This window comes from Misgurnus anguillicaudatus, chromosome 9, assembly GCF_027580225.2.
Source record: "Misgurnus anguillicaudatus chromosome 9, ASM2758022v2, whole genome shotgun sequence".
In the NCBI taxonomy this organism is placed as follows: Eukaryota; Metazoa; Chordata; class Actinopteri; order Cypriniformes; family Cobitidae; genus Misgurnus; species Misgurnus anguillicaudatus.
Genome location: NC_073345.2, coordinates 36,608,265 through 36,633,241, shown reverse-complemented (window position 1 = coordinate 36,633,241; position 24,977 = coordinate 36,608,265). Strand labels below are relative to the sequence as shown.

At 40.9% G+C, this 24,977-nt stretch overlaps 1 protein-coding gene across 2 annotated transcripts; it reads right to left on the bottom strand.

The window, feature by feature from the left end:
- Positions 1–1,538: 1,538 nt before the first annotated feature.
- LOC129424331 (ral guanine nucleotide dissociation stimulator) lies at positions 1,539–24,977 on the bottom strand. 2 transcript variants are annotated; one of them, XM_073871649.1, is made up of 17 exons: positions 24,337–24,977; positions 24,169–24,255; positions 15,301–15,605; positions 15,042–15,116; positions 14,746–14,939; positions 12,490–12,611; positions 12,053–12,268; positions 8,608–8,796; positions 8,412–8,489; positions 8,189–8,275; positions 7,852–7,884; positions 6,508–6,629; positions 6,319–6,414; positions 6,025–6,241; positions 3,479–3,805; positions 3,229–3,343; positions 1,539–3,144 (listed from the first exon to the last, which is right to left on the bottom strand). In XM_073871649.1, the coding sequence occupies exons 2-17, from the start codon at positions 24,196–24,198 to the stop codon at positions 2,969–2,971; spliced, it is 2,382 nt and encodes a 793-aa protein (XP_073727750.1). In that variant the 5' UTR covers positions 24,199–24,255; positions 24,337–24,977; the 3' UTR covers positions 1,539–2,968. The 2 variants fall into 2 exon arrangements, with proteins under 2 accessions (XP_073727750.1, XP_073727749.1); XM_073871648.1 differs by lacking the exons at positions 24,169–24,255; positions 24,337–24,977 and adding an exon at positions 21,531–21,914.

Here is a 24,977-nt window from a genome sequence, read left to right as displayed (position 1 = left end):
TTACACCGAAGTCGTTTATCTATATTAAATGCAAATAGAGTATGAGAAGAAAAACCCCAAAATGCAGTGAAACGATTAAACATTTTGCCCCCCCCCCCCCCCAATAACAAACAAGTGTTTATTAATTAATCCTGACCGAAGCGATGCCACGTGACGGCGGCGGACTCAGTAGCATAAACTGACAAAGTCTTTCAGTTGTGTAAAATATTAAAGGAATAAGTAAAGCTGTGGATCTTGACATGTAAAAGCCAGATAGAGGATATTATTCTCTAGTCGTCTAGTTCCACCTGCTGGTCACATGCGAATATTAGTAGTCAATGCTTGATCGACTATTTTGTATCTTTTTGGAAAATAAGGATTACATTAAGTTATCAATTTCTTGATTTGTATTGTCAAGTTTTTTTATATATATAAATTTAGATGGTACACATTTAAATGCAAATGCTTAAATTTGGTTAATAATAAGATAGCCCTTAAATTGAGTTTACTTTTTGATGAATACAAGCTCATTTGAGTAAGCCTCTTTAGTGTTTTTTTATGTTATTATTTATTGAATAGTTATTTTGTTTTACTGTAATTTGTTTAATTTTGAGTTTGTGCTCTTTTTGTAGTTTTTTTTTGTGATTATTTGTATGCTCATCCAAAGGCTGTTGGATACTCATATATATTCATTGTTGTAATCATATGCCTTCATTGTTTGTAAAGTTGAAGGAAATAATAAAAGAGTTAAACTCTATGATACTATATTCTTTTTTTTGTGCAAAATGATCAAAATACAGCAATTGTGAATCAACAATTAACATGGGATAAACAGACCTTACAGAAGATATACAAATCAATTAAATATGCCTAACAACAGATTTAAGAACATGAAATATTTTAAGAGCCTTTAAATGTTTGCCATATTGTCAAAAGCATTAAAATGGACTTAATATCTGAGGAAATCTTTCCAAAATTAGGTTTACACAATGAATGATTCTGCTTTGGTGAAGATGAAATTTACACAGAAGACAAAGCAATAAATTGTTTTTTTAAGATTAATGTTAGAATGAAAATCTGAGAAAAATAATAGTCTCTGTTATTTCTATCATGACTTAAACCCTAACAGTCCAACCAAACATTATTCACACACCACAGAGATCATTTGTGATTTTTTTACTATTGGGTGCAGGACACTATAGTAAAGCAAAATAAAGTCATGTTAAACTGTGAAATGTTAAAGGTGTTCTGTATATTTAAAAAAAAATTAAAGACACATAAATGGTCAGAAATAGAAATCAAATAATCAAATTATGAGCAATAGCACAAATGAGCAAACAAACAAACAAACAGTGCTTTTTTTGTTTTTCAGGTTGGTCTGTAGAAAGTGAATAAAGTAATGACATGTAAAATAATAGCATATAGCCTAAATTAACTATAAACCAATCCTTATTGAAGTCACAAAAGTTAATCAGTCAAGACAAATAAATGCTTTCTTCTTTGTCATGCAGCGCTGCGCATAGCGACGGGTGCATGACGTAAAATGACTCGCGGTGATGTCATAGGCCGATAAGATATTTAATGTTATATTCAACAGTCAATGTATGGTTAAGCGCACTGCACGTGTTTATTAACTGTGTAACCGTCTCCAATATTACAAACAGTGCATCATAAGAAGAACAATATCAAATATGTGCAATTAAAAAAGACAGGACAAACATTAAAACCATAGTTAACAGAGTAGACAGCTGAAAGTAACTGTAGTGGTATGAACCTCGCACAGATATATTCATATTTACACATTATTTATAATTACATGGGAGGAACCTAAATGTACAACGTTACAAAACTATTTACAAATGAATAAATACAAAGACTAACACTGAGACACGTACGCAAGTCAAATAAAAACAAAAAGTACAAAGGACACCTCATATACTGTACAAAGATTACAAAATAACATAGAAAAAGAGAGCGTGTGAGATTATAAAGTCAGTGAAAAAACCAATGGCACCACAGATCTGCGGTAGGAGTCCGATCTAAACGGGCAGTGCTGACGTCACCGGACGGATCTTTGGCCCTTCCGTCATAAAACACCACACGTGAACGCGCGTTCAGAGATATTGAAAACATATCACGCGCACACGTGTACAAAAGATGCGCGTCCTGAAAAGAAGTCACGCGCGTTCATTCACTGACTTTACAGCTAAAACTCTTTGATATAAATCACAATTCATCTTCACTTTTGTTTTTCTCTACATTGACATTCTTGTTCTTTTCAGTCAATCACAGTACAATGTTTTTCTGATCTTTCATCACAACAATATTCACAAAACACAAAAGGTCATACACACGCACGCGCGCACAGAGTGACTGAATGTCATTTGTTTTTAATACAATTTTGTTAATATAATCTTCTTTCTTATGCAAATGAGCTCTCAATAAAAGCTGTCAGCAGTTATAATATTAAAATATGAGTCAGAAATTGATTCATGTGTGAATGATCCCATTCATATACGATACGCCCATCATGCACTGCTGCTGTGTTATACATAAAGGCTCGTTCATACTCATCCAACAGACGATGACATTATAAGTTGGTTGTTAAAAAGTTTGTTGGATCAGTGTAAATGAGCTTTAGCACAATCTGCTGGACATTCAGCAGTAAGAACAGACGCAAAAAAACATCGAATGGATCCGAGCACCCCGTGTGACATTCAGATAAACGTGTGCAGTCAGTCCGGTCATCGCACCATCATGAACGTGTACACACAGACACAGATGCACACGTTGTTTTCAGTCCACACCAACCTACGGTTGACAGGAAATGACATCAGAAGCAAAACTGATGACATCGCAGACCAAGGCTGAAAACGCTGAAACTAGTTGAGGAGTTGACAGGACTGCCTGTAAACATACAGATGGCCTCTCTGACGGAGAGTTCTGCCGTCTCTGCCAGACTTCAGCCGGAGCGGACGCGTAAGAGAATTCAGAAGATCCCCTTGGCGAGTTTAAGACCTTTCTGTTTCATTCGAGGCAGCGTGGAGCTGGCCACGTGTTTGGATCGGCCCACTCTGGGGAAACCCCTCTTCTTCAAGACAAAGTCATAGTTGGCAGTAGAGTTCATGGCATAAAAAACATTGGCATTATCAGGAATCTTCAGTTCTGCGTAGATAAAAAGGACAAACAAAATCAATTAGAAACGCAAAGACAATGTGCAGGTGAAGTGATTTTCGTGGGGGGACCGACCTTTATCCTCACTGATTTTCTGAACCAGTTCATAATCTTCAGCTCTCTCACGGTCCAAGTTGTGTTTTACCATCGCCTTCCTGACCACTGCCGGAGTTTTATCCTGACTGGTCACCTGAAATGAACACAAACGAAAATAAAACCGACGTTTTGGCACTATACAGCATTTTATATCCAACAGCTCGGTCAATGCAGCTCATCATCGTTTCAACATTTGATTGTAAAAAGGTTCATTATGAAGTTTTCTCACCAGGATGCTCTTGTACATGTTTCCATTGTCTACGTCCAGACTGACTCTGATGATGCAGCAGTCGTCCACCTGCTGGTTATAGAGCGGCAGAGACAACGACGAGTAGCTGGACACACCCGAGACGGAGCGCTTGTGCGAGCGGGACCCTGTCACCGGAGTGGACGACACAGAGGACGAGGAGGCACTGCTGGAGCCAGAACCCGAGCCCAGACCCGACGCGTCCAGTGATGAGAGAGATGTGGATTCCCAAAACGTGGGTATCAGGTCTCCCATGGGGCCGCACTTTCCTATGGTTGAGCTGGAATGTTTTACGAAGGGTGTGGAGGTCTACAGTCACCAAACAAACACAGCAGATATCAGCAGTGAATAATGACATCATCATCGTGTCGACACTCTTTCCCCTCCATTGATAAGTTATCTTGTCGAGTTTTTACAGTAATCTATATTTCTGCTATTATCCACTGGGTGGCGCTCTTACACAACTTATAAAACACTAAAGCATCCACTGATCCAAAAACAGTTCAAACTCTCTATGTTTTGATTATCGTTCTGAATCTGGGCCCGATTCCCCGATAACGTTCACTCTTAGCGCGCTAAGAAGACTCAAAAAGATATATCTTACCAAAGTTGTTTATGTTCCTAGGTGTGTTCCCCGAAGTGTCTCTTAGGGAGCTTCTTAACACGCTGCCTCTAAGTTCAACGTAACAGTGGCGCTGTCCCAAGTGAAGGTGCTGAATTATTTGCGATCGATCGCTCGGGGATCGATTTTCCACTTCACGCAAAAGTGCATTACGGCGTTAAGAAAGACAACACGATCTATACAAATGGAACATTACTCAAATTATTCCAGTAACATTTATTTTAACATAAGTTATCCGTAAAATATAGACTATTAATATTTATTTGACTATAAATTATCAAATTGTCAGTAATACGGGTAGATGAACCTCGCTAATCATCCACCCTCCTTATCCCGTTGTGCCACTTGTGCCGCTTCTTGACATGGGTTTAACGACTTAAAAAAATGATATAATACACTTTTATACTAATGGTAAGGTACTTTACAATCAGAATTACTTGGCAAGCAGCTGTAGTACTTCTGTTTAATGGGGTATTGCTTGCCATTAATGTTTTCAATAAAAAACAACCTATCTACAATAAACAGAGAGAGTTAGATAGAAAATATGGTCTGAGAAGATCTAGCAGCTCCATAATGAGTTGTCTTGGAAGGCGATTTTTTTTATTTAGCCACGTCAGGCAAATTGTCAAAAGGTTTTAAGTGTTACAGAATAAAAAAAATGGGCATGGACTAAACGGTTACGGGGTTACCGGTGTTGTGTGGAAGTCTGTTCCCCCTATGTTTCCCTTTAGTGTTTTTATAGCGTTTTTATCACATTATACGTTTATTCTTTATATACATTGAACGTTTTAATGGCTACTGAGATGTGTGTGTGTGTGGATTTATGTAATGTATCTTGATTGTTCTTGATTGTAAATTATTTTTACAGTATTACAGTATGAATCATATTATATGTATAATTTATTATGTATGGAAACATAACAGTTTTAAAACAAACAGTAGAGAAAAAAATGGAAAAAAGACAGGTTAAAAGATATAAAACCGTCAAATAAGAAATATTTAATAAATTGTATAATAGAATACATGATATTATTGCTTTTAGTATAACAAATTCAAATCTTTAATATTTCTAAATAAATTATAAATGTAAACGCTCTCAACATAGAGGAAACAGACTTCGATGGGGACCAAACTTCAACACCGGCGCCGTCTTTGATTCATTCTAATACCAAATAAAGTCAACTGCATAAATAGCCCTGTATCCATTGCAAACATATTTTATTATAAGTCTTAAAATGTCCATAACATAAAATCATTGTCAGCATACCATAGTTTGACTTGTACTGTGCTGCGCTGATTTCTAAAGACTGCGGTGATAGCGTTTTGAGCTCAAACAACGCTAAGAGAGAGCTTACGAATGGTCCAGACCAACCTTACCAAAGTGTGACTTACAGAAGATATACTTAGCGTACGAACGTTTTGGGAATCGTGCCATAGAGTTAAGAGAGAGGTTAAGGAATAGGTTAAGAACTACTTAGCGATAAGAACGTTTTGGGGAACCGGGCCCTGATCTCTAACAAAAGTGCTTCACAAAAATGCAATTATCTCAGCTTTTTGCTCAAAATTGTGTATTTTTATAGAAACCGACCCATATTTAAGAGGTGATAAAAAGAGAACAAATGCAGGTGGGATGAAACACTTTTTTAGTTTGTTTGAAAGCTGGGGGTCCGTCTTTCTTTTGATATATTACATTTTCTGAAAGGCATTAAAAAACACTGGCGGGGAAAAAGTTGTATTACTGTCCTTTACATGATCTCTGTCAGTGTATGTTAAAGATCATGTGTGTGTTTCGATCGTATGATGGCACTTTAACACGAGAAATAGATGAGTAGGCATGGCCTTGATGTGGCTGTTTCTTCAGATTCACAGAGATACGTAAGAAAACCAGCACTAAACATGTCATCACCTTCCTCTCCAGCGCGTCCGGTGAGTCTGAGATGAAGCTAATGTTCACCTCCTCCACGTCAGAGCTGCTGGAGCCGGCAGACGTCACGCTGACGGAGTCGCAGGCATCCGCCGCAGAACCGCCGACGCTCGGAGGGAAACGCAGCTGATCGAAGGACTTGGAGTGCGAGCTGCTGGACGAGCTACAGCCGGCATCACCGGAACCGACCGGCTGTCGACTGACAAAACACGACACGTCACTCTTGTCGCACACTTTAGTCAGCTGATGTGTGTTTAGTCGCAGGTTTATACTCACTCGCTCCATCTCTTCATAATTCCAGAGCTCTTCTTAGCTCTCAGCGTGTTGGAGGCAGATTCATATAGCGGCTCGATCTCACACGACTGACTGTAGCTGCAGGACACACACAATATAACCATGTGTGTGTTTGTGTGTGTGTTTGATTCACATGTCAACAACATATATAAAGTGATGTTGAGTTCTCACCTCTCGGCCTCTGACAGTTTCTCCACACTGGAGAGCCAAACACTGAAACCAGAAACCCGCTGAAAATTATAATTATTACACGCCAACTGCAACAACTTAATCTGAGCGATCACTTCAAACTCCTACAAGAGAGAGAGAGAAACCTTAATGTTATTGAATGTTTCTTGTTTTATGTATAATGCTTTGTCAATATTGCAAGTACAATCATGCAAATAAAATACCATTAGATTAAAATTTATCAAACTGAGAGAGTAAAATGAGAGTAAAAAAAGTAAAAGTAAATGAGAAAGCAAGAGAGATCTCGTACAACATAAAATTACATCTCTCTGGCCAAAAATATGTTTTAAATATATGCTAAACACACTTTGTAGAAAGTAAAGCTTTATTAAATATATTCAATATATATTCATATATTCACATTTATTTCAGGGGCAACAAATACATTTCTAATTTTACCACCCATACGACAAAAATATATATTTTCCTGACCAAAATTTAAAAGTTTAACCTTTTGAAACCTGTTATGTTTACAGGTTTATAACATACAAAGTTGTTCTTACAATTTGACGTAAATATAAATGCTTTAAAATATATTTCAAAATATACAAAACATTGCTTAAAAATATATTGGTGAAAAATACATTTTAAAATACATTGTATATTTTTGGCCATTTTTGTATATTTTGAAATATTATGTTTGAATATTTGCGCTGTGATTGGTCCGCTAGAACTCATCCAATCAGGTCCAAAAATTCTATGTTGCATTTCCTCATAAAAGTAAAAACAAAGATGGGCCAAGTTGAGGAGTGATATTTAACTCAAGCTGTAACAAAAGTCACTGTTTATTTACCTCCATCGCTGCTGATGCTTCTCCAACAACATCAAGCTTTGACTTTGCATTAATATTGTGTATACACGACATGCCCACTGTGGACATTGCCAACTAGCAATTCACATGTGTAAATGCACGTCCACGCGAATGACGACACATGAAGAATAAATGAAAACCAACACGTAGTCCACACTGTCGAGACTACGTCGTAGTTCCCAAGCAGAAGAATAATGAGAGAGACTTTTGTTACAGTCCGAGTTGTTAAATATCCCTAAAAACGTTTTTACCGTCGCAAGTGGAAAAGCATATGATGAAATTTGGCGGTATATATCAGAGATTTGTTTGACTTGAGGGAGGGCATCTAGCAGAAGAAATGCATGTCAGGCTATGCCATAAGGTACACATCTGTGACGTATACTCAATGCTGAGGTATAAATTGAGTTTTAGGGAGAAAGGATGAGAGTAAAATGAAAGGGAAATGGCATCAGCATGTTGTTTTGGTTCATACGTACCTTCCGTCTCTTCTCAAAGTTAATCAAGCCGCCCTGTGACACAGAGAAAACAGATGGATGAGACTCATCCTTTAAACACACATCAGTCATTCTCAAGACTCTTGACTCAAACTCACCCAACAGAGATAAAACAAATCTACACTTTAAATAACGCCTATACACATTGAGCCATTAAACCACGCTAACCTCTTTAAGTCCAAACATTATAGTCTGATGATCTTACAACTCAACCTTATAACTCTTCCTGAATACTTTTATGCTTTGGCAAAGCAAAACTCCTGTATTAACCAATCTAAACCATCTTAAGAGAGAGAGAGAGAGAGAGAGAGAGACTCACATCCAGATAGTCCTTCATTGCCGTGTCCATCATTACCAGATCTGTGAGGAAAGTTCCCAGATAAGGAATAGTTCCCTGCATCACAGTCTGAAACACACACAGATCAACTCTCATCATTCTGTAGAAGAGCTAAACACTGACGTCAATGTGTGTGTGCATGTGTGTGTGTGTTTGTGTGCATGTGTGTTAGTGTGGGATCAACAGATGTGTTGCAATATCTCACCAGATCTCTCTGTGGCTGCTGCCGTTTCTGAGCTCGTTTTGGATTTATCTCCAGAGTGGCAAATTTTGATGTTCCCTCCTGCAAAAGAGATGCAGACAGTTAATATGCCGACATTTTTCCCCTATTGCAGATATTTTAGGTTAAGGAACACACACACACACACACACACACACACAACAGAGTCATTGTACTCGACCTTTATCAGCAGTTCTCGACTGAGCGAGTGGTTGTTCTCATCTGAGAAGATCTCTGACAGCTCTTGGAAGATGCGAATGTTTTCTCGTGACACTTCATCCCATGTTTTCTTCAGCCGGTGAACTGGGTTACACTGCAGTGCTGACAGAATCGCACGCAGAGACGAGAAGTTCTTCAAGATCCGACACTCCTGAGCATAGCAAACAAAACCATATTATAAATCAATCACCAACATTTTATCAGAGTGTGATCAGACGTGTGTCGAGGTGTGATCAGACGTGTGTCGAGGTGTGATCAGACGTGTGTCGAGGTGTGATCAGACATGTGTCGAGGTGTGATCAGACATGTGTCGAGGTGTGATCAGACGGGTGTTGAGATGTGATCAGACGTGTGTCGAGGTGTGATCAGACGTGTGTCGAGGTGTGATCAGACGTGAGTCGAGGTGTGTTCAGACATGTGTCGAGGTGTGTTCAGACATGTGTCGAGGTGTGATCAGACATGTGTCGAGGTGTGATCAGACATGTGTTAAGGTGTGATCAGACGTGTGTCGAGGTGTGTTCAGACGTGTGTCGAGGTGTGATCAGACGTGAGTCGAGGTGTGATCAGACGTGAGTAGAGGTGTGATCAGACGAGTGTCGAGGTGTGATCAGACGTGTGTCGAGAGTTGATCAGACGTGTGTCGCGATGTGATCAGACGCGTGTCGAGATGTGATCAGACGCGTGTCGAGATGTGATCAGACGCGTGTCGAGATGTGATCAGACGTGTGTCGAGGTGTGATCAGACGTGTGTCGAGGTGTGATCAGACGTGTGTCGAGATGTGATCAGACGTGTGTCGAGGTGTGATCAGACGTGAGTCGAGGTGTGATCAGACGTGTGTCGAGATGTGATCAGACGTGTGTCGAGATTTGATCAGATGTGTGTCGAGGTGTGATCAGACGTGTGTCGATGTGTGAACAGACGTGTGTCGATGTGTGAACAGACTTGTGTCCAGGTGTGTTCAGACACGTGTCGAGATGTGATCAGACGCGTGTCGAGGTGTGATCAGACGCGTGTCGAGGTGTGATCAGACGCGTGTCGAGGTGTGATCAGACGCGTGTCGAGGTGTGATCAGACGAGTGTCGAGGTGTGATCAGACATGGGTTAAGGTGTGTTCAGACGTGTGTCGAGATGTGATCAGACGTGTGTCGAGATGTGATCAGACGTGTGTCGAGGTGTGATCAGACATGGGTTAAGGTGTGTTCAGACGTGTGTCGAGGTGTGTTCAGACGTGTGTCGAGATGTGTTCAGACGTGTGTCGAGATGTGTTCAGACGTGTGTCGAGATGTGATCAGACGTGTGTCGAGGTGTGATCAGATGCGTGCCGAGGTGTGTTCAGACGCGTGTCGAGGTGTGATCAGACGTGAGTGGAGGTGTGATCAGACATGTGTTAAGGTGTGTTCAGACGTGTGTCGAGTTGTGTTCAGACGTGTGTCGAGGTGTGATCAGACGTGTGTCGAGGTGTGATCAGACGTGTGTTGAGGTGTGATCAGAGATGTGTCGAGGTGTGATCAGACGTGAGTCGAGGTGTGATCAGACGTGAGTCGAGGTGTGATCAGACGTGTGTCGAGATGTGATCAGACGTGTGTCGAGATTTGATCAGACGTGTGTCGAGGTGTTGAGGTGTGTTCAGACGTGTGTCAAGGTGTCATCAGACATGTGTTAAGGTGTGATCAGACGCGTGTCGAGGTGTGATCAGACGCGTGTCGAGGTGTGATCAGACGCGTGTCGAGGTGTGATCAGACGCGTGTCAAGGTGTGATCAGACGTGTGTCGAGGTGTGATCAGACGTGAGTCGAGGTGTGATCAGACGTGTGTCGAGGTGTGATCAGACGTGTGTCGAGGTGTGATCAGACGTGTGTCGAGGTGTGATCAGACGTGTGTCGAGGTGTGATCAGACGTGTGTCGATGTGTGATCAGACATGGGTTCAGGTGTGTTCAGACACGTGTCGAGATGTGATCAGACGCGTGTCGAGATGTGATCAGACGCGTGTCGAGGTGTGATCAGACGCGTGTCGAGGTGTGATCAGACGCGTGTCGAGGTGTGATCAGACGCGTGTCGAGGTGTGATTAGATGCGTGTCGAGGTGTGATCAGACGTGTCGAGGTGTGATCAGACATGTGTCGAGGTGTGATCAGACATGTGTTGAGGTGTGATCAGACATGTGTTAAGGTGTGATCAGACATGTGTCAAGGTGTGATCAGACATGTGTCGAGATGTGTTCAGACGCTTGTCAAGGTGTGATCAGACGTGCGTTAAGGTGTGATCAGACGTGTGTCGAAATATGATCAGACACGTGTCGAGGTGTGATCAGACATGTGTTAAGGTGTGTTCAGACGCGTGTCGAGGTGTGATCAGACGCGTGTCGAGGTGTGATCAGACGCGTGTCGAGATGTGATCAGACGCGTGTCGAGGTGTGATCAGACGCGTGTTGAGATGTGATCAGACGTGTGTTAAGGTATGATCAGACGTGTGTCGAGGTGTGATCAGACAGGTGTTAAGGTGTGTTCAGACGTGTGTCGAGGTGTTCTCAGACATGTGTTAAGGTGTGATCAGACACGTGTCGAGGTGTGATCAGACATGTGTCAAGGTGTGATCAGACATGTGTCAAGGTGTTATCAGACATGTGTCGAGTTGTGTTCAGACGCATGTCATGGTGTGATCAGACTTGCGTGAAGGTGTGATCAGACGTGTGTCGAAATATGATCAGACAGGTGTCGAGGTGTGATCAGACATGTGTTAAGGTGTGTTCAGACGCGTGTCGAGGTGTGATCAGACGTGTGTCGAGGTGTGATCAGACGCGTGTCGAGGTGTGATCAGACATGTGTTGAGATGTGATCAGACGTGTGTTAAGGTATGATCAGACGTGTGTCGAGGTGTGATCAGACAGGTGTTAAGGTGTGTTCAGACGTGTGTCGAGGTGTTCTCAGACATGTGTTAAGGTGTGATCAGACACGTGTCGAGGTGTGATCAGACATGTGTTAAGGTGTGTTCAGACGTGTGTCGAGATGTCATCAGACATGTGTTAAGTTGTGATCAGACATGTGTTAAGGTGTGTTCAGACGTGTGTGGAGGTGTGATCAGACATGTGTCGAAATATGATCAGACAGGTGTCGAGGTGTGATCAGACATGTGTTAAGGTGTATTCAGACGTGTGTCGAGGTGTGATCAGACATGTGTTAAGGTGTGATCAGACGCGTGTCGAGGTGTGATCAGACATGTGTTGAGATGTGATCAGACATGTGTTAAGGTGTATTCAGACGTGTGTCGAGGTGTGATCAGACATGTGTTAAGGTGTGTTCAGACGTGTGTTGAGGTGTCATCAGACATGTGTTAAGGTATGATCAGACATGTGTCGAGGTGTGATCAGACAGGTGTTGAGGTGTGTTCAGACATGCATTCAGACTGACTCTGGCTATTTGAATCCAGTGCTCCAGAATTCGGGCTCTATGTGCGGGTTTGAGCGTCCGGTCACTCAGGCAGGTGGAAATGACGCAGTTTGTGACACGGTTAAACTGAGTGACTGTGGCCCTGATGGTTGGTGCCAGATGTTCTTTCCCTTTCTTATCTCTTTGAGACCAGATGCCGCCCAGACAGTGATACGGCACCACACGCTTAAACAGCTCCTGCACACAGCAAACAAACCTTCCTGTTTCACACAACTCAGCTGTCACTCAAATGTCTCTTGAAATACACACTACACTAGACGACCACAATAACAACACATGAAATTAATCATATTAATTAAACGTCAAACTTGTCCCTGAATGTGTGCAACAGTTAAAGTTAAAGGTTATAGTCAGCCTGTCTATATTTCTCTGTAAAGTATACTGTAAGTGTTGCTCACTGCATCCATTAGTGTGAACTGCTCTGCCACCACTGTTGGGTCAAAGCTCAAGAAATCTGGTGGATCTTCATGGAATCCATTCTCTTCCAGCAGAGTAAAAGCACAGCATCCTTGATCGATCACTGCAGAGACAACCACACACGACATTTAGACACAACCTGGTTTATTTATGACAACCATCATTCAACATCTGACCAAAAAAATGAAATGAAAAGGATATTCTTAGCTCTTCAATAATCTTATTTCTAAAGCCAGATTGTCATAACCAGTGATGGGTAGTAACTGTTACTGTAATCCGATTACTTTTTTCAAGTAACGAGTAAAGTAAGGGATTACAATTGCAAAAACAGTAATTAGATTACTGTTACTTCCCCGTAAGCAGGCTGCGTTACTGCGTTATTTTGTTTCGTGAGACTGTCTCGTGTCGTGACGTGACGTGAGTCGAGTGACAATGACGTATGAGCGCCGCGCCGTCAGTTAGTGTAATGTTGACAACGTAAAACGTGAAAAGACAACATGGAGCGTGGAAGAGAACAAGACTATGCAGCGTTTAATGCTTGGAAGTACCGACATTACTTTGAGTTAAAGGTGACAAAACATCAGCGTCCGCTGTACACTCTGCATGGGAATAAACTTTTATCTACAGTGAACAATTCCACCTCAAATCTGAGCGAGCAAACACCTAGCAAGCCGGCACAGGAATGTAAAACTTGCTGATAAAAGCTGACATGACCGCTACGGCTCCATCTCATACAGTATCCTCAGATTGTATATCAATCATATTCTATTACAAGACGTTCACACGAAATCTGATGTAAACAACAGACTATATATCTATATTTCATGGATTATATGCATTTGTGGACAAAAATGGTCATTGATGACGCTTTTCATGGGTTATTCACACATCTGAAACAGACTGGATTCGACTCGCGATCGTTATATTAACACAAAGGTAAGAAGTCCCGTTTATATTTTGCATGTTGTCATCTGGACTTCTGTCACAAAATACTACATTTATGATGCTAGAGCATCTGTATCTCAAAACAGAGAACATACGCTGATGCTAAACCCGTAGACCTTTTAAACGATGTATAGTAATGTTAATATTATTAATGTTTGTAGACAGTAAGCTATATACAGTGTTGGGTGTAACTAGTTACAAAGTAACTAGTTACTGTAATAATATTACTTTTTTCAGTAACTAGTAGTGTAAGGCATTACCCGTCTGAAAATGGTAATATTATTACAGTTTTCCCGAGCTAGTTACTTGCGTTACATTCGCCAGTAGCACCTTCATCACACAAGGCACAAAACACAGAGAACAAAAGGGAAGGGGAGGAGGGCGTGAATGGAACAGTGATTGGTCTAAGTTTGGCACGAGGTATCATTTACCATCACCGATTCGTCGACACCAGGCAGCCAGCAGCACAGGGCAAAGACACTCAAAGACAGATCGGGAAAATGGAAGCGTCAACAACGGCAAGCTCTTTTTCAGAGGAAGGTTCCCAGCAACAGAAAGCTAGTTTCGACGGGTGGAGATTTAGTCATAAAATTTTATGTTCAACGGAAGGAAAATAACTTGATGGTGAAGTGCACACTCTTTAATGTTTCTCCGAACGCTGTGCCCCACGTCCGGTAGCGGGTAAGGAAGCCAGCATTTTCTTGGCCGTGGCTTCCCCAAATAAACATTCTTGTCCAGAAAAAAAAATGTAACTAGTAATATAACTAGTAATATAACTAGTTACTTTCTCCAGGGAGTAATAAAGTAAAGTAAGGCATTACTATTTTTGAGAGTAATATGTAATACGTAATATATTACTTTTTTAAGTAACTAGCCCCAACAATATAGATATTGTTAGCAGTGTTAAAAAAAATTACGTCATCACGCCCACGAATTAGTGCGCATCGAGAGGTTAAAACAGAGAATGTTTCATTTAATTCAATTTTAGATGATGGAATATGCAGAAAGAATAGAATTAGACTGAAAGGTCTTGCTTTATAGCATATTCAGGTGGTGCATTCATCAAGTTTTTGAAAATTAACTTAGTAAAGTAACTAGTAAAGTAACTAATTACTTTTGAAAATAAATAACCAGTAAAGTAACTGGATTACTTTCTTGGAGAAGTAATCAGTAACTAATTACTATTTCCACATAACTTGACCAACACTGGTCATAACACACAAATACTAACACACTCTGATAGAAGACGTCACATTAAAGTTATATTTAAATCAATTCTGTTAACGACAAACCCTCCTGGTCCGATTCCTGCTGAAATCTCCGATGGAATTGGGTCAGGAGATTACAGGCCCGTCGCTCGAGATCGGACCCTGGGAAGTTGAGTTGTAAGTAGTGGATTAATCTTCTCAGGCAGCTGTATTCCGGAGGCTTCCAGAAGTCCTCCGAGTATTGATCCAGCCAGGCGCCCAGGATAGAGGAAACAGTGCTAGATACAATACAGACTACAGAGTTACTCAAGAGCGACAGAAACATACACACCATCACTACAAATGGATTTTTTTATTCGTAGACATCAGTAATCACATACTTCCTGAGCTCCGTGCGTTCGTCAGACGTCATTCTGCGAGCGTCTGTGCCCGGCTGCTGATGAAGTTTAGCATATCTGCCAAAACACACAGCAATATAAACCAAAGGGATAAAAACAACAGCCAATGAATTCTACAGCTCATCTCTGACATCAGCCAGCAGACTGACACACATGGGTTAAAGCCTCAGTGAGAACCACTGGGTTAAGATAACAGAGACATTGTCGTGTTGATCATTGTGAATGTGTGTTATGAACTCACCTGTTCAATAGGAGGTCCAGCACTTGTTTGGTGGTGGCAAACGTTCGATACGTACAGAGGAAGATGGTGACGTATGTGGAGTCGTTTCCTCTGAACGCTGTGACCATATACTCCACCAGACGCTCCAGCGTTCCTGCTTTGATGCTCCGCAGTTTACACGTCTCATACAGACTGAGAGAGGCATCTGAATCCACACCCAACCAGCGCTGACTCTTACTGGACGACTGATACATCTGAACCTTCCTCAGCGTGATGCTGAACACCGCACCCTCCTCCACCTCTTCACCAATCTCCTGACTTGCATTCTGAAAGAGAGAGAGAGAGAGAGAGAGAGAGAGAGAGAGAGAGAGAGAGAGAGAGAGAGAGAGAGAGAGAGACATGCATAATAGTAATTATTCAGTTGTTAACAGCAGTACTTAAAGCTTCTGTCTTCATATTTTATTTTTCTAAGGCTTTGTAAATGCACTGAACCTTAGGAGACATGCCAATTAAACTGTTTCACTTATTTTAACCCTATTCACAAAGCACTTTGGTCCCAGATAATTTCCATAAATTTGTCCGAGAGGCTTCTGTGTGAAGACAAACACGTCCCGTAAATGTTCTGAGATCGCTCCTGTAAAGAGGATTCTGTGTGAAAAAGAGACAATGCTGTAAGGGGGCGTGCACACCAAAGCTTTTACGCCCACGGCCGGCACATGTTTTCAATTAATTCCAATGGAAGCTTGGCGTTTTTCAAAAAAGCCAGCAGCTAGCGGTTTTCTTCCGCACTCAAAACCAGCGCTCAGTGTTTTTTCCGAGCTCAGCACTGAGCTAGCATTCGGTGTCCTCCAGGCGTTTCAGTCGCGTTTAAGTTTTGGTGTGCACAACCCCTAAGGGTCGTGATGTAGTGAGGACGTGTGTGTCGTCGCAACAAGAAGTTATGGTTCAGCTCTTTGACACACGGATTTAAACCCAGATCAACATTCACGACGAGAAATATCATTAAACTGGACTGAAGCAGAGATTAGGGAGCTCGTCACAATCAGCGCTGAAGCTGAGATCATTCACCAGCATGACAGAACAGAGAACAACACGATAATTATGATTTTATCATAAACTAAAATGAACGTGTGTGGTTTCTCAAAAGAGAAATCACAGATAATTATCAAACTTCAGACCCGGTAGAAAAAACTACCAAGTGCAGGACTTTTAATACGTCACGTGTCTTTACAGGATCTTTACTGTATGTGTGGGAATACAGGCACATATTCCAGAAAACCATTGGTAGTGCGACTGTGAATGAAACAAAAATTAATCGATAAAGGAAAAATCCCGGATGCATTTTCCGTAATGTCTGTGTGAAAAGGGCTTTTGATAGTTCACATTCTACTAACTCAAAGTAACTTTGCAACTACATGTCAACTAACCCTCATTTAAACATGAATGGAGTGTTAGGGAAGAGGTTAGAGTTAGTAGAATAATTTGACATGTAGTTAGTAGATGAATGTTTGTTATAATAGGATCAACACAATAAAGTGTTAGTAGATATAAGTAGACAGTATACTAATACTTTAATGAATAATAGTTAAGTTACTTATAGTTAGTTAAATGTCTAAAGTGGACTACTGAAAAATGTAATTAATAGACAAAAGAGGCAGAAAAAGAGAGAGAGAGAAACAAATGATGTGACTCAAAGCAATATGAGATGGTAAAACATAACAGCCCTAAACTAACATATGCCAGTCTCAAATGATTCAACTTTCCTAAAGAATAGAAAGAAAATCAAATTCCCGTCTCTAAAAACTACAGGGATATTACAGTAAACAAAACTGAACTTTATTAATATATGTTTACTTCAGATTTAGATTTTTACTACATGTGCAAGAGTCAGCTTTAGTAACAACAAAATGTTTACATGATATTTACATGTAATAGGATACACAAATAGACATTCTAATCAACAAAATATATATACAGCGGTGAAATTAAATAAATAATATTGCACTTGGGTAAATAAGTAACACTGCACTTGTTGGTCAACAGAAGTAAGATGGTAGTGCGAACACAATTGTGGTTGATGGATTATTATTGTAATAAGTAATTACATTTAAAAATATATATATATAGTTACACTTTTTAGTCATATAATAATCTCAGTTTGTGGACAATACTGGCACGACCCTGGCCTGCTGAACTCATCTGTCAAGAGAAGACAGATCTTCATCACTGGCAAAATTAAATCAATCAATACTTAATAAATGAACTACTTTCAAAAGAAAATAACCAATACAAGCCAAAGAGAAAACAAACAGAGAAATCTCCTCAAACAAAGGACTGTTGAAAGATGACTGAAAAAGCAGTAAACCATTAGGGCGCACTTATATCATCGCTAACCCAACTGAACCCAGTACGATTGTACTCCTCCCTACTCCCCCAGAAGCACTGACACTACACTTTGACCGATATCAGAAGGTTTTTACGAAGGCAGATGAAGGTGAGTGGTCGCGCAATTGACGTCTTTCCTATTGAACCATGTTTTGGAACAAATTGCGATCACACTTGAGCCCAAATAAACCGCACCTGAGCCCAAGTGAACCGCGCTCGAGCCCACCTCTGCAAGCCAACCAACCACACCTGGGCATGGTACAGAGCGTTCACACTAGTCAAACTAACCAGGTTTTGAGGGTCAAACGCCCTCAGGCACAGTTTGGTTGGGATAATGTGAGCGCGCCCTTAGAAAAACAGACTTCACTCTTACTGGAAATGTTTCTCATCTGAGTGAATTATCTTGCTTATCTTATGAGAGTGTATTGATCTGAGCACATGAGCCACCATTACCAGATAGAGTTAGTCAAACTGTTAGTTTAGTTTTTAACTTTGTAACTTTATTTCTTTAGTAGAAAAATACAGAGAGAGAGAGAGAGAAAGAGAGAGAGAGAGAGAGAGAGAGAGTCAGAGAGAAGGTGTGTGTTGTTTTATACAACACACAGATCAATAAATCACTAACAAATACAAACACACAGTACATCCTATAATCTGTCTCTCTGTCTGTATGTGGTTTCAGATTCTATACACTAGATGCTGCGTCTCTTCTTTAGACAAACACCATACAACATACATCTTACCGTCATACTCGAGCCATAATACTCCATCACTATGGGCCGTTATACTCCATCACTATGGGCCGTAATACTCCATCACTATGGGCCGTAATACTCCCTCACTATGGGCCGTAATACTCCATCACTATGGGCCGTAATACTCCATCACTACGGGCCGTAATACTCCCTCACTATGAGCCGTAATACTCCCTCACTACGGGCCGTAATACTCCCTCACTACGGGCCGTAATACTCCCTCACTACGGGCCGTAATACTCCCTCACTACGGGCCGTAATACTCCCTCACTATGGGCCGTAATACTCCCTCACTATGGGCCGTAATACTCCCTCACTACGGGCCGTAATACTCCCTCACTACGGGCCGTAATACTCCCTCACTATGGGCCGTAATACTCTATCACTATGGGCCGTAATACTCCATCACTATGGGCAGTAATACTCCCTCACTATGGGCAGTAATACACCCTCACAATGTGCCGTAATACTCCCTCACTATGGGCCGTAATACTCCCTCACTATGGGCCGTAATACTCCATCACTATGGGCCGTAATACTCCCTCACTATGGGCCGTAATACTCCATCACTATGGGCCGTAATACTCCCTCACTATGGGCCGTAATACTCCCTCACTATGGGCCGTAATACTCCATCACTATGGGCCGTAATACTCCCTCACTATGGGCCGTAATACTCCCTCACTATGGGCCGTAATACTCCCTCACTATGGGCCGTAATACTCCCTCACTATGGGCCGTAATACTCCCTCACTTTGGGGCGTAATAATCCCTCACTATGTGCCTTAATACTACCTCACTATTTTCAGTAATACTAACTCACTATGGGCAGTAATACTCCATCACTATGAGCCGTAATACTCCATCACTATGAGCCATAATACTCCCTCACTATGAGCCGTAATACTCCATCACTATGAGCCGTAATACTCCATCACTATGGGCCGTAATACTCCATCACTATGGGCAGTAATACTCCCTCACTATGGGCCGTAATACTCCATCACTATGGGCCGTAATACTCCCTCACTATGGGCCGTAATACTCCCTCACTATGGGCCGTAATACTCCCTCACTATGGGCCGTAATACTCCCTCACTATGGGCCGTAATACTCCCTCACTATGGGCCGTAATACTCCCTCACTATGGGCCGTAATACTCCCTCACTATGGGCCGTAATACTCCCTCACTATGGGCCGTAATACTCCCTCACTATGTGCCGTAATACTCCCTCACTATGGGCCGTAATACTCCCTCACTATGGGCCGTAATACTCCATCACTATGGGCCGTAATACTCCATCACTATGGGCCGTAATACTCCCTCACTATGGGCCGTAATACTCCCTCACTATGGGCAGTAATACTCCATCACTATGGGCAGTAATACTCCCTCACTATGGGCAGTAATACTCCCTCACTATGGGCCGTAATACTCCCTCACTATGGGCCGTAATACTCCCTCACTATGGGCCGTAATACTCCCTCACTATGGGCCGTAATACTCCATCACTATGGGCCGTAATACTCCCTCACTATGGGCCGTAATACTCCATCACTATGGGCCGTAATACTCCATCACTATGGGCCGTAATACTCCCTCACTATGGGCCGTAATACTCCATCACTATGGGCCGTAATACTCCCTCACTATGGGCCGTAATACTCCCTCACTATGGGCCGTAATACTCCCTCACTATGGGCCGTAATACTCCCTCACTATGGGCCGTAATACTCCATCACTATGGGCCGTAATACTCCCTCACTATGGGCCGTAATACTCCATCACTATGGGCCGTAATACTCCATCACTATGGGCCGTAATACTCCATCACTATGGGCCGTAATACTCCCTCACTATGGGCCGTAATACTCCATCACTATGGGCCGTAATACTCCATCACTATGGGCCGTAATACTCCATCACTATGGGCCGTAATACTCCATCACTATGGGCCGTAATACTCCATCACTATGGGCCGTAATACTCCATCACTATGGGCCGTAATACTCCCTCACTATGGGCCGTAATACTCCCTCACTATGGGCCGTAATACTCCCTCACTATGGCCCGTAACACTCTATGTACTCTATAATACTCTACATAACTCTGTATGTTTGTGACTGTGATTCTGCTGATAAGAGTGAGTATGTCATCACAAGCTAATATACCTTCTGCATATATAAATAATCTAATCTTAAAGACAGACAGACATCTTGGGAATTTTCACACAAACTCATCAAGAGGATCAGAGTTTATCTATTGTTTCTGTATAGTTCAGTGGTACAGGATTGCATTGGCAGTACAAAAGGCTGTGGGTTTGATCCCAGGAAAAATATACTGATATAAAGTTGTTTTGGATAAAAGTATAAGCCAAATGTGTAAATGTAGTTTAAACTTCAATACTACTCAAAACTAAACTCCAATGACAAAAAACTAACAAAAACAATTCTCTGAGGCTGAATAATACAAAACATTACTAAAAATGACAAATAACAAAATCAAAATAACAAAGCAAAACAACTGCAAACTTCAACTGTCCATTTAAATGACTGAATATTTGTGTTTCATGTATAAATGAAAATAATTATAATATACTGTATATTTAAAGCATTAATGAATGACCTCCTCATCATGTTCTACACAGACACATGAACACAATCTAGTTGTAAAATCTGTTTGTTATTAATGTTTAAACAGATCTTATTAAAGTAACAGCAGTTTTTAAAACCATAAAAACGTACACAACATTCACCAAACACAGAAGATGGATGTAAAAACCACATCAATATAAATTTCACATCAAATGAAAACATCAGCAAGCATCAGTCATTTAATTTAATACAATATTAACTTTCATTAGATGTCATGTTTATAAAATTACATTTAGAGTTTATAATACACCTTTAGTTTACATCTTATAAAGAATTGAACTGTTTTTATTTTCTATTCATGGTTACACTTTTACATATTATTGAGATATTAATGTTTTATAGTCTGTGTAACAAAAATGAGTGGAGTTGAGCAGATAAAACAACTAGTTATTTATTATAGCAGCCTGTGCAGTAACATCATCATTATCATCATCATCTGTTATTGTAATAAGCGAATACCTCCAGGTTAGGTGTGTCCGGATCCAGATGTGTGAATCGGTTCAGCACCACCGCAGGACTCGGTTCGTCGCTGATTTCAAGCCTTACTGAATCTCGAATGCTCCGGATCCGCCAAACACTGGCGTCAAACATGACCGAACCGGATCCGAACTCACAGCGCGACACAAACACCATCAGTAGCAGAAGATCCACCCGAACTACAGACCCATCACTGCATGTATGTTTGTGTGTGTTCGGCTCCACCTCCTCTCCGTTCGGGACTATGACGTCATTCTCAGATCAGAACCACAGAAACAGAAGTGAGCGGAATGTTAATGAATGTGTAGCGGGCGGGGCTCAGCTGTCGGTAGATCGCTGTGTCATCATTCGGTGTAAAGTGATGCGATGCGCTGCAGACGACCGTACAGTAAACACAGCTGTCACGTGATATCTGTTACTGGTGGAAGAATAGACTGCGTTTCTTATTAAACATTATACGATTACGGAGATGTATTTCCGTTCTAATGTAATTGACAGATGTAAACGATTATAAATGTGTGAAATAACAGTAAACCAAAGCTAAGGTTTAAACAGAGCACAATGAAGGACTGAGAGCGCCGCCTGCCGGAGACACACGCGTGTTACAGTCACACAGACCTCAGGTATTTCTGCAAAAAATTACGGTTCATTCAAGGGATTCATTTTTATCAGACACGTTATGCTACTTATCTAATGCTCTACCAATTGAACTACGGGTAAATATATTTAATGTCCAGACTCTTAAAACAAAAAGAAAATGAGTTCCACTTCACATCTGGTGTGTGTTAAAGAGCAAACGAACACAAAAGAGGATATTACTGCCAGTAGCCACACACACAGAAAGAGACACACACACACACAACAACAACAACCACAACAACAGTAAGCTCAAGTTGATACCTCTAAGACACACACTTTATTACAAGAACACTGAAAATCCTAAAAAGTTTACTTTACTCGAACCATTTGAGGAAACTGAAAGCCTTAAACAATTTAAGTTTAAAATGCATATATTTGAGTACTGTGTACTTAAGTATATTTAGTCATATGCACTTTCATAGTACTCATAAATGGTTTAAAGTTGAGTTAAATTATCAGGTTTTAAAGTGAAGAACAACAAATTAAATCACATCTGTGTTTCTGAATCTCTTACTCAAAGAAACAACTAAACATCACACCTATTGACCCTTGACATCTTCTGTGACTAAGCGCTGGTGTTATACTGAAGAAACGCTCGCAGCGTCACAACTGTAGCCCAAACTCAAATCACAGTAACTGTAATCTAGAGTAAACACAGATGCTACACCAGAAACGTCTGTGAAGAGCAGATCATGTGACGTATCAAGAGTACATCAGATTCCCTCAGGAGTACAGCAACCCCCTGACCTTTGACCCCTAAAACATCACTAGATGAACATCTCTGAAACACTTCAAGCTCTTTTATTCTGTTCATATTAACCATCATTATATGATCCATATGAACACTGGAAATAAGAGAGAAACTGGGCTTGAGTTGTGTGCATTTATGAACACACAGACACACACACACACACACACAGTGAACATCTGTCCCCGAGCACTACATCACTTCCTGTGTCAGATTTCACTCAAATATAGAGACACACAGCAGCAAATCACATCAAACGCACACTTTTCTTTTTCTGATCTATTTTACTGTCGAGTTGATATTTCACAACAATGAATATCATAAAGCTCTTTGTTTTACTGTCTGCATGTGGCTTATACAGTCTGAATGACATCTAAAGGCAACATAAACACACAGAAATAACAACACACATATTTGTGTATATTTTGTCTTAAAGATCTGTTTATGGTTCTGTGATGAGTTATAATCAATTTATTACGTATTAATAATCTGCTTTCATAAGTATGAAAACTCTTCCAAAAGCACTGAAACAGCCAAACAATCAATCCCATCTACACCTCAAGTCACACAGCATAAAAATCTTACTCAGTTCTTACTCAGTATTTTTGTCTTGTTTTTAGTAGAAATATCTAAAAATTCTTAAATCAAGATGTATTTTCATGATGAGGAAAATCACCTAGGAAAAAAAGTCTAGTTTTTAGACAAATAAATAAAAAAATTAATTGACTGTGCTTTAAACAAGCAACAAAATCTGCCAATTGGGTAAGAAAACATTTCTTGAATTTTCTTGAATTAAGTGTTTAAGAAAAAAGTCAAACTTAATTTAGGTTGTTTTTTTTGCCTGTTTTAAAATCACTTAAATTGTATATTTCTTTGGTAATTTTGCTCATCAAGAAAATGCATCTTAACCCAAGACCTTTTTTTAGATATTTGTACTGAAAACAAGACAAAAAACACTAAGCAAGAAAGTCATGTTTTGTAGTGTATGACAGAAGTTGTATAAAGTGTAATGGTTTTGTTAGACAACAAGTTTTATTGTAAGACATTTGTATGACATTTAATCAAAATCTTTACAAAGTCACTGACCTATAACACCTGGCGAATACTGTATGACTTAAAAACATCGTTTTGTCACGAGTGTGAGTTAATCTCAGTCGATCCAGTAAATATCACGACTGACTGTAAACACAAGTACACGAGCTGATCTCTGATCTGATGTGATGCGAGTGTTACCTGTGTATCCAGCATCATCATCATCTTCATCAGCTCAGACTCATCTTCATCACATTCATTCGCCCATTCACAGATCCGAATCAGAACCTGCAGCAGAGGAAAAAAAATCCCCTCATGAGGTGTAACTCGAGTTAATATTTGATCCTAATAGAAATCACGACACGGTACCGGTCAGATGTGAAGCAATCCAGCATCAGGGATCCACGAAACAATAACAACAATCCACGGGTCCATCATGTGAAGAAATGACAGATCCATCAGCAGATCAAAATGGAGTCGAAGATTCGGGATCATAAATGTTTCTCGTCATATTTCATCATTCGACTTCACAACAGATCGCCGAGCGTTTCGTTGACGAGCATCTGCAGGAAATCCACGGATGAGAGAAAATCCAGCAGCGGGATCACAGTCAGGCCGAATCCGGCTCGCATCAGAACCCGAACCCGTAGCGACAGAAGACCTCGGATCAGAACTCGAACCCGCAGCGGAACCGGCGCTGGTCCGACTGAATCACATCACAAACAAATCATCTCGAACTGCGCTGTGATCCTCGCGTTTGTGCCCTTGACACACATTCAGTATTCATCTTCTCATGTTCTGATCTGGGTTTGTGGGTCTGCCGCGTGAACGCGCACGGGGGACGGAGGCGCGCACGGGAGCGGAGGGCGTGTGCTCGACAGATGATGAAGAAGATTATTGAGGACGCGGACTGAAGCGCTTTCTGCTGCTTTACAACAGACAAGAGTTTATTTGTAAAAACATTGGGATTTGATTTACGTTCATGTAAACCGTGACCACGTGACCGCTGA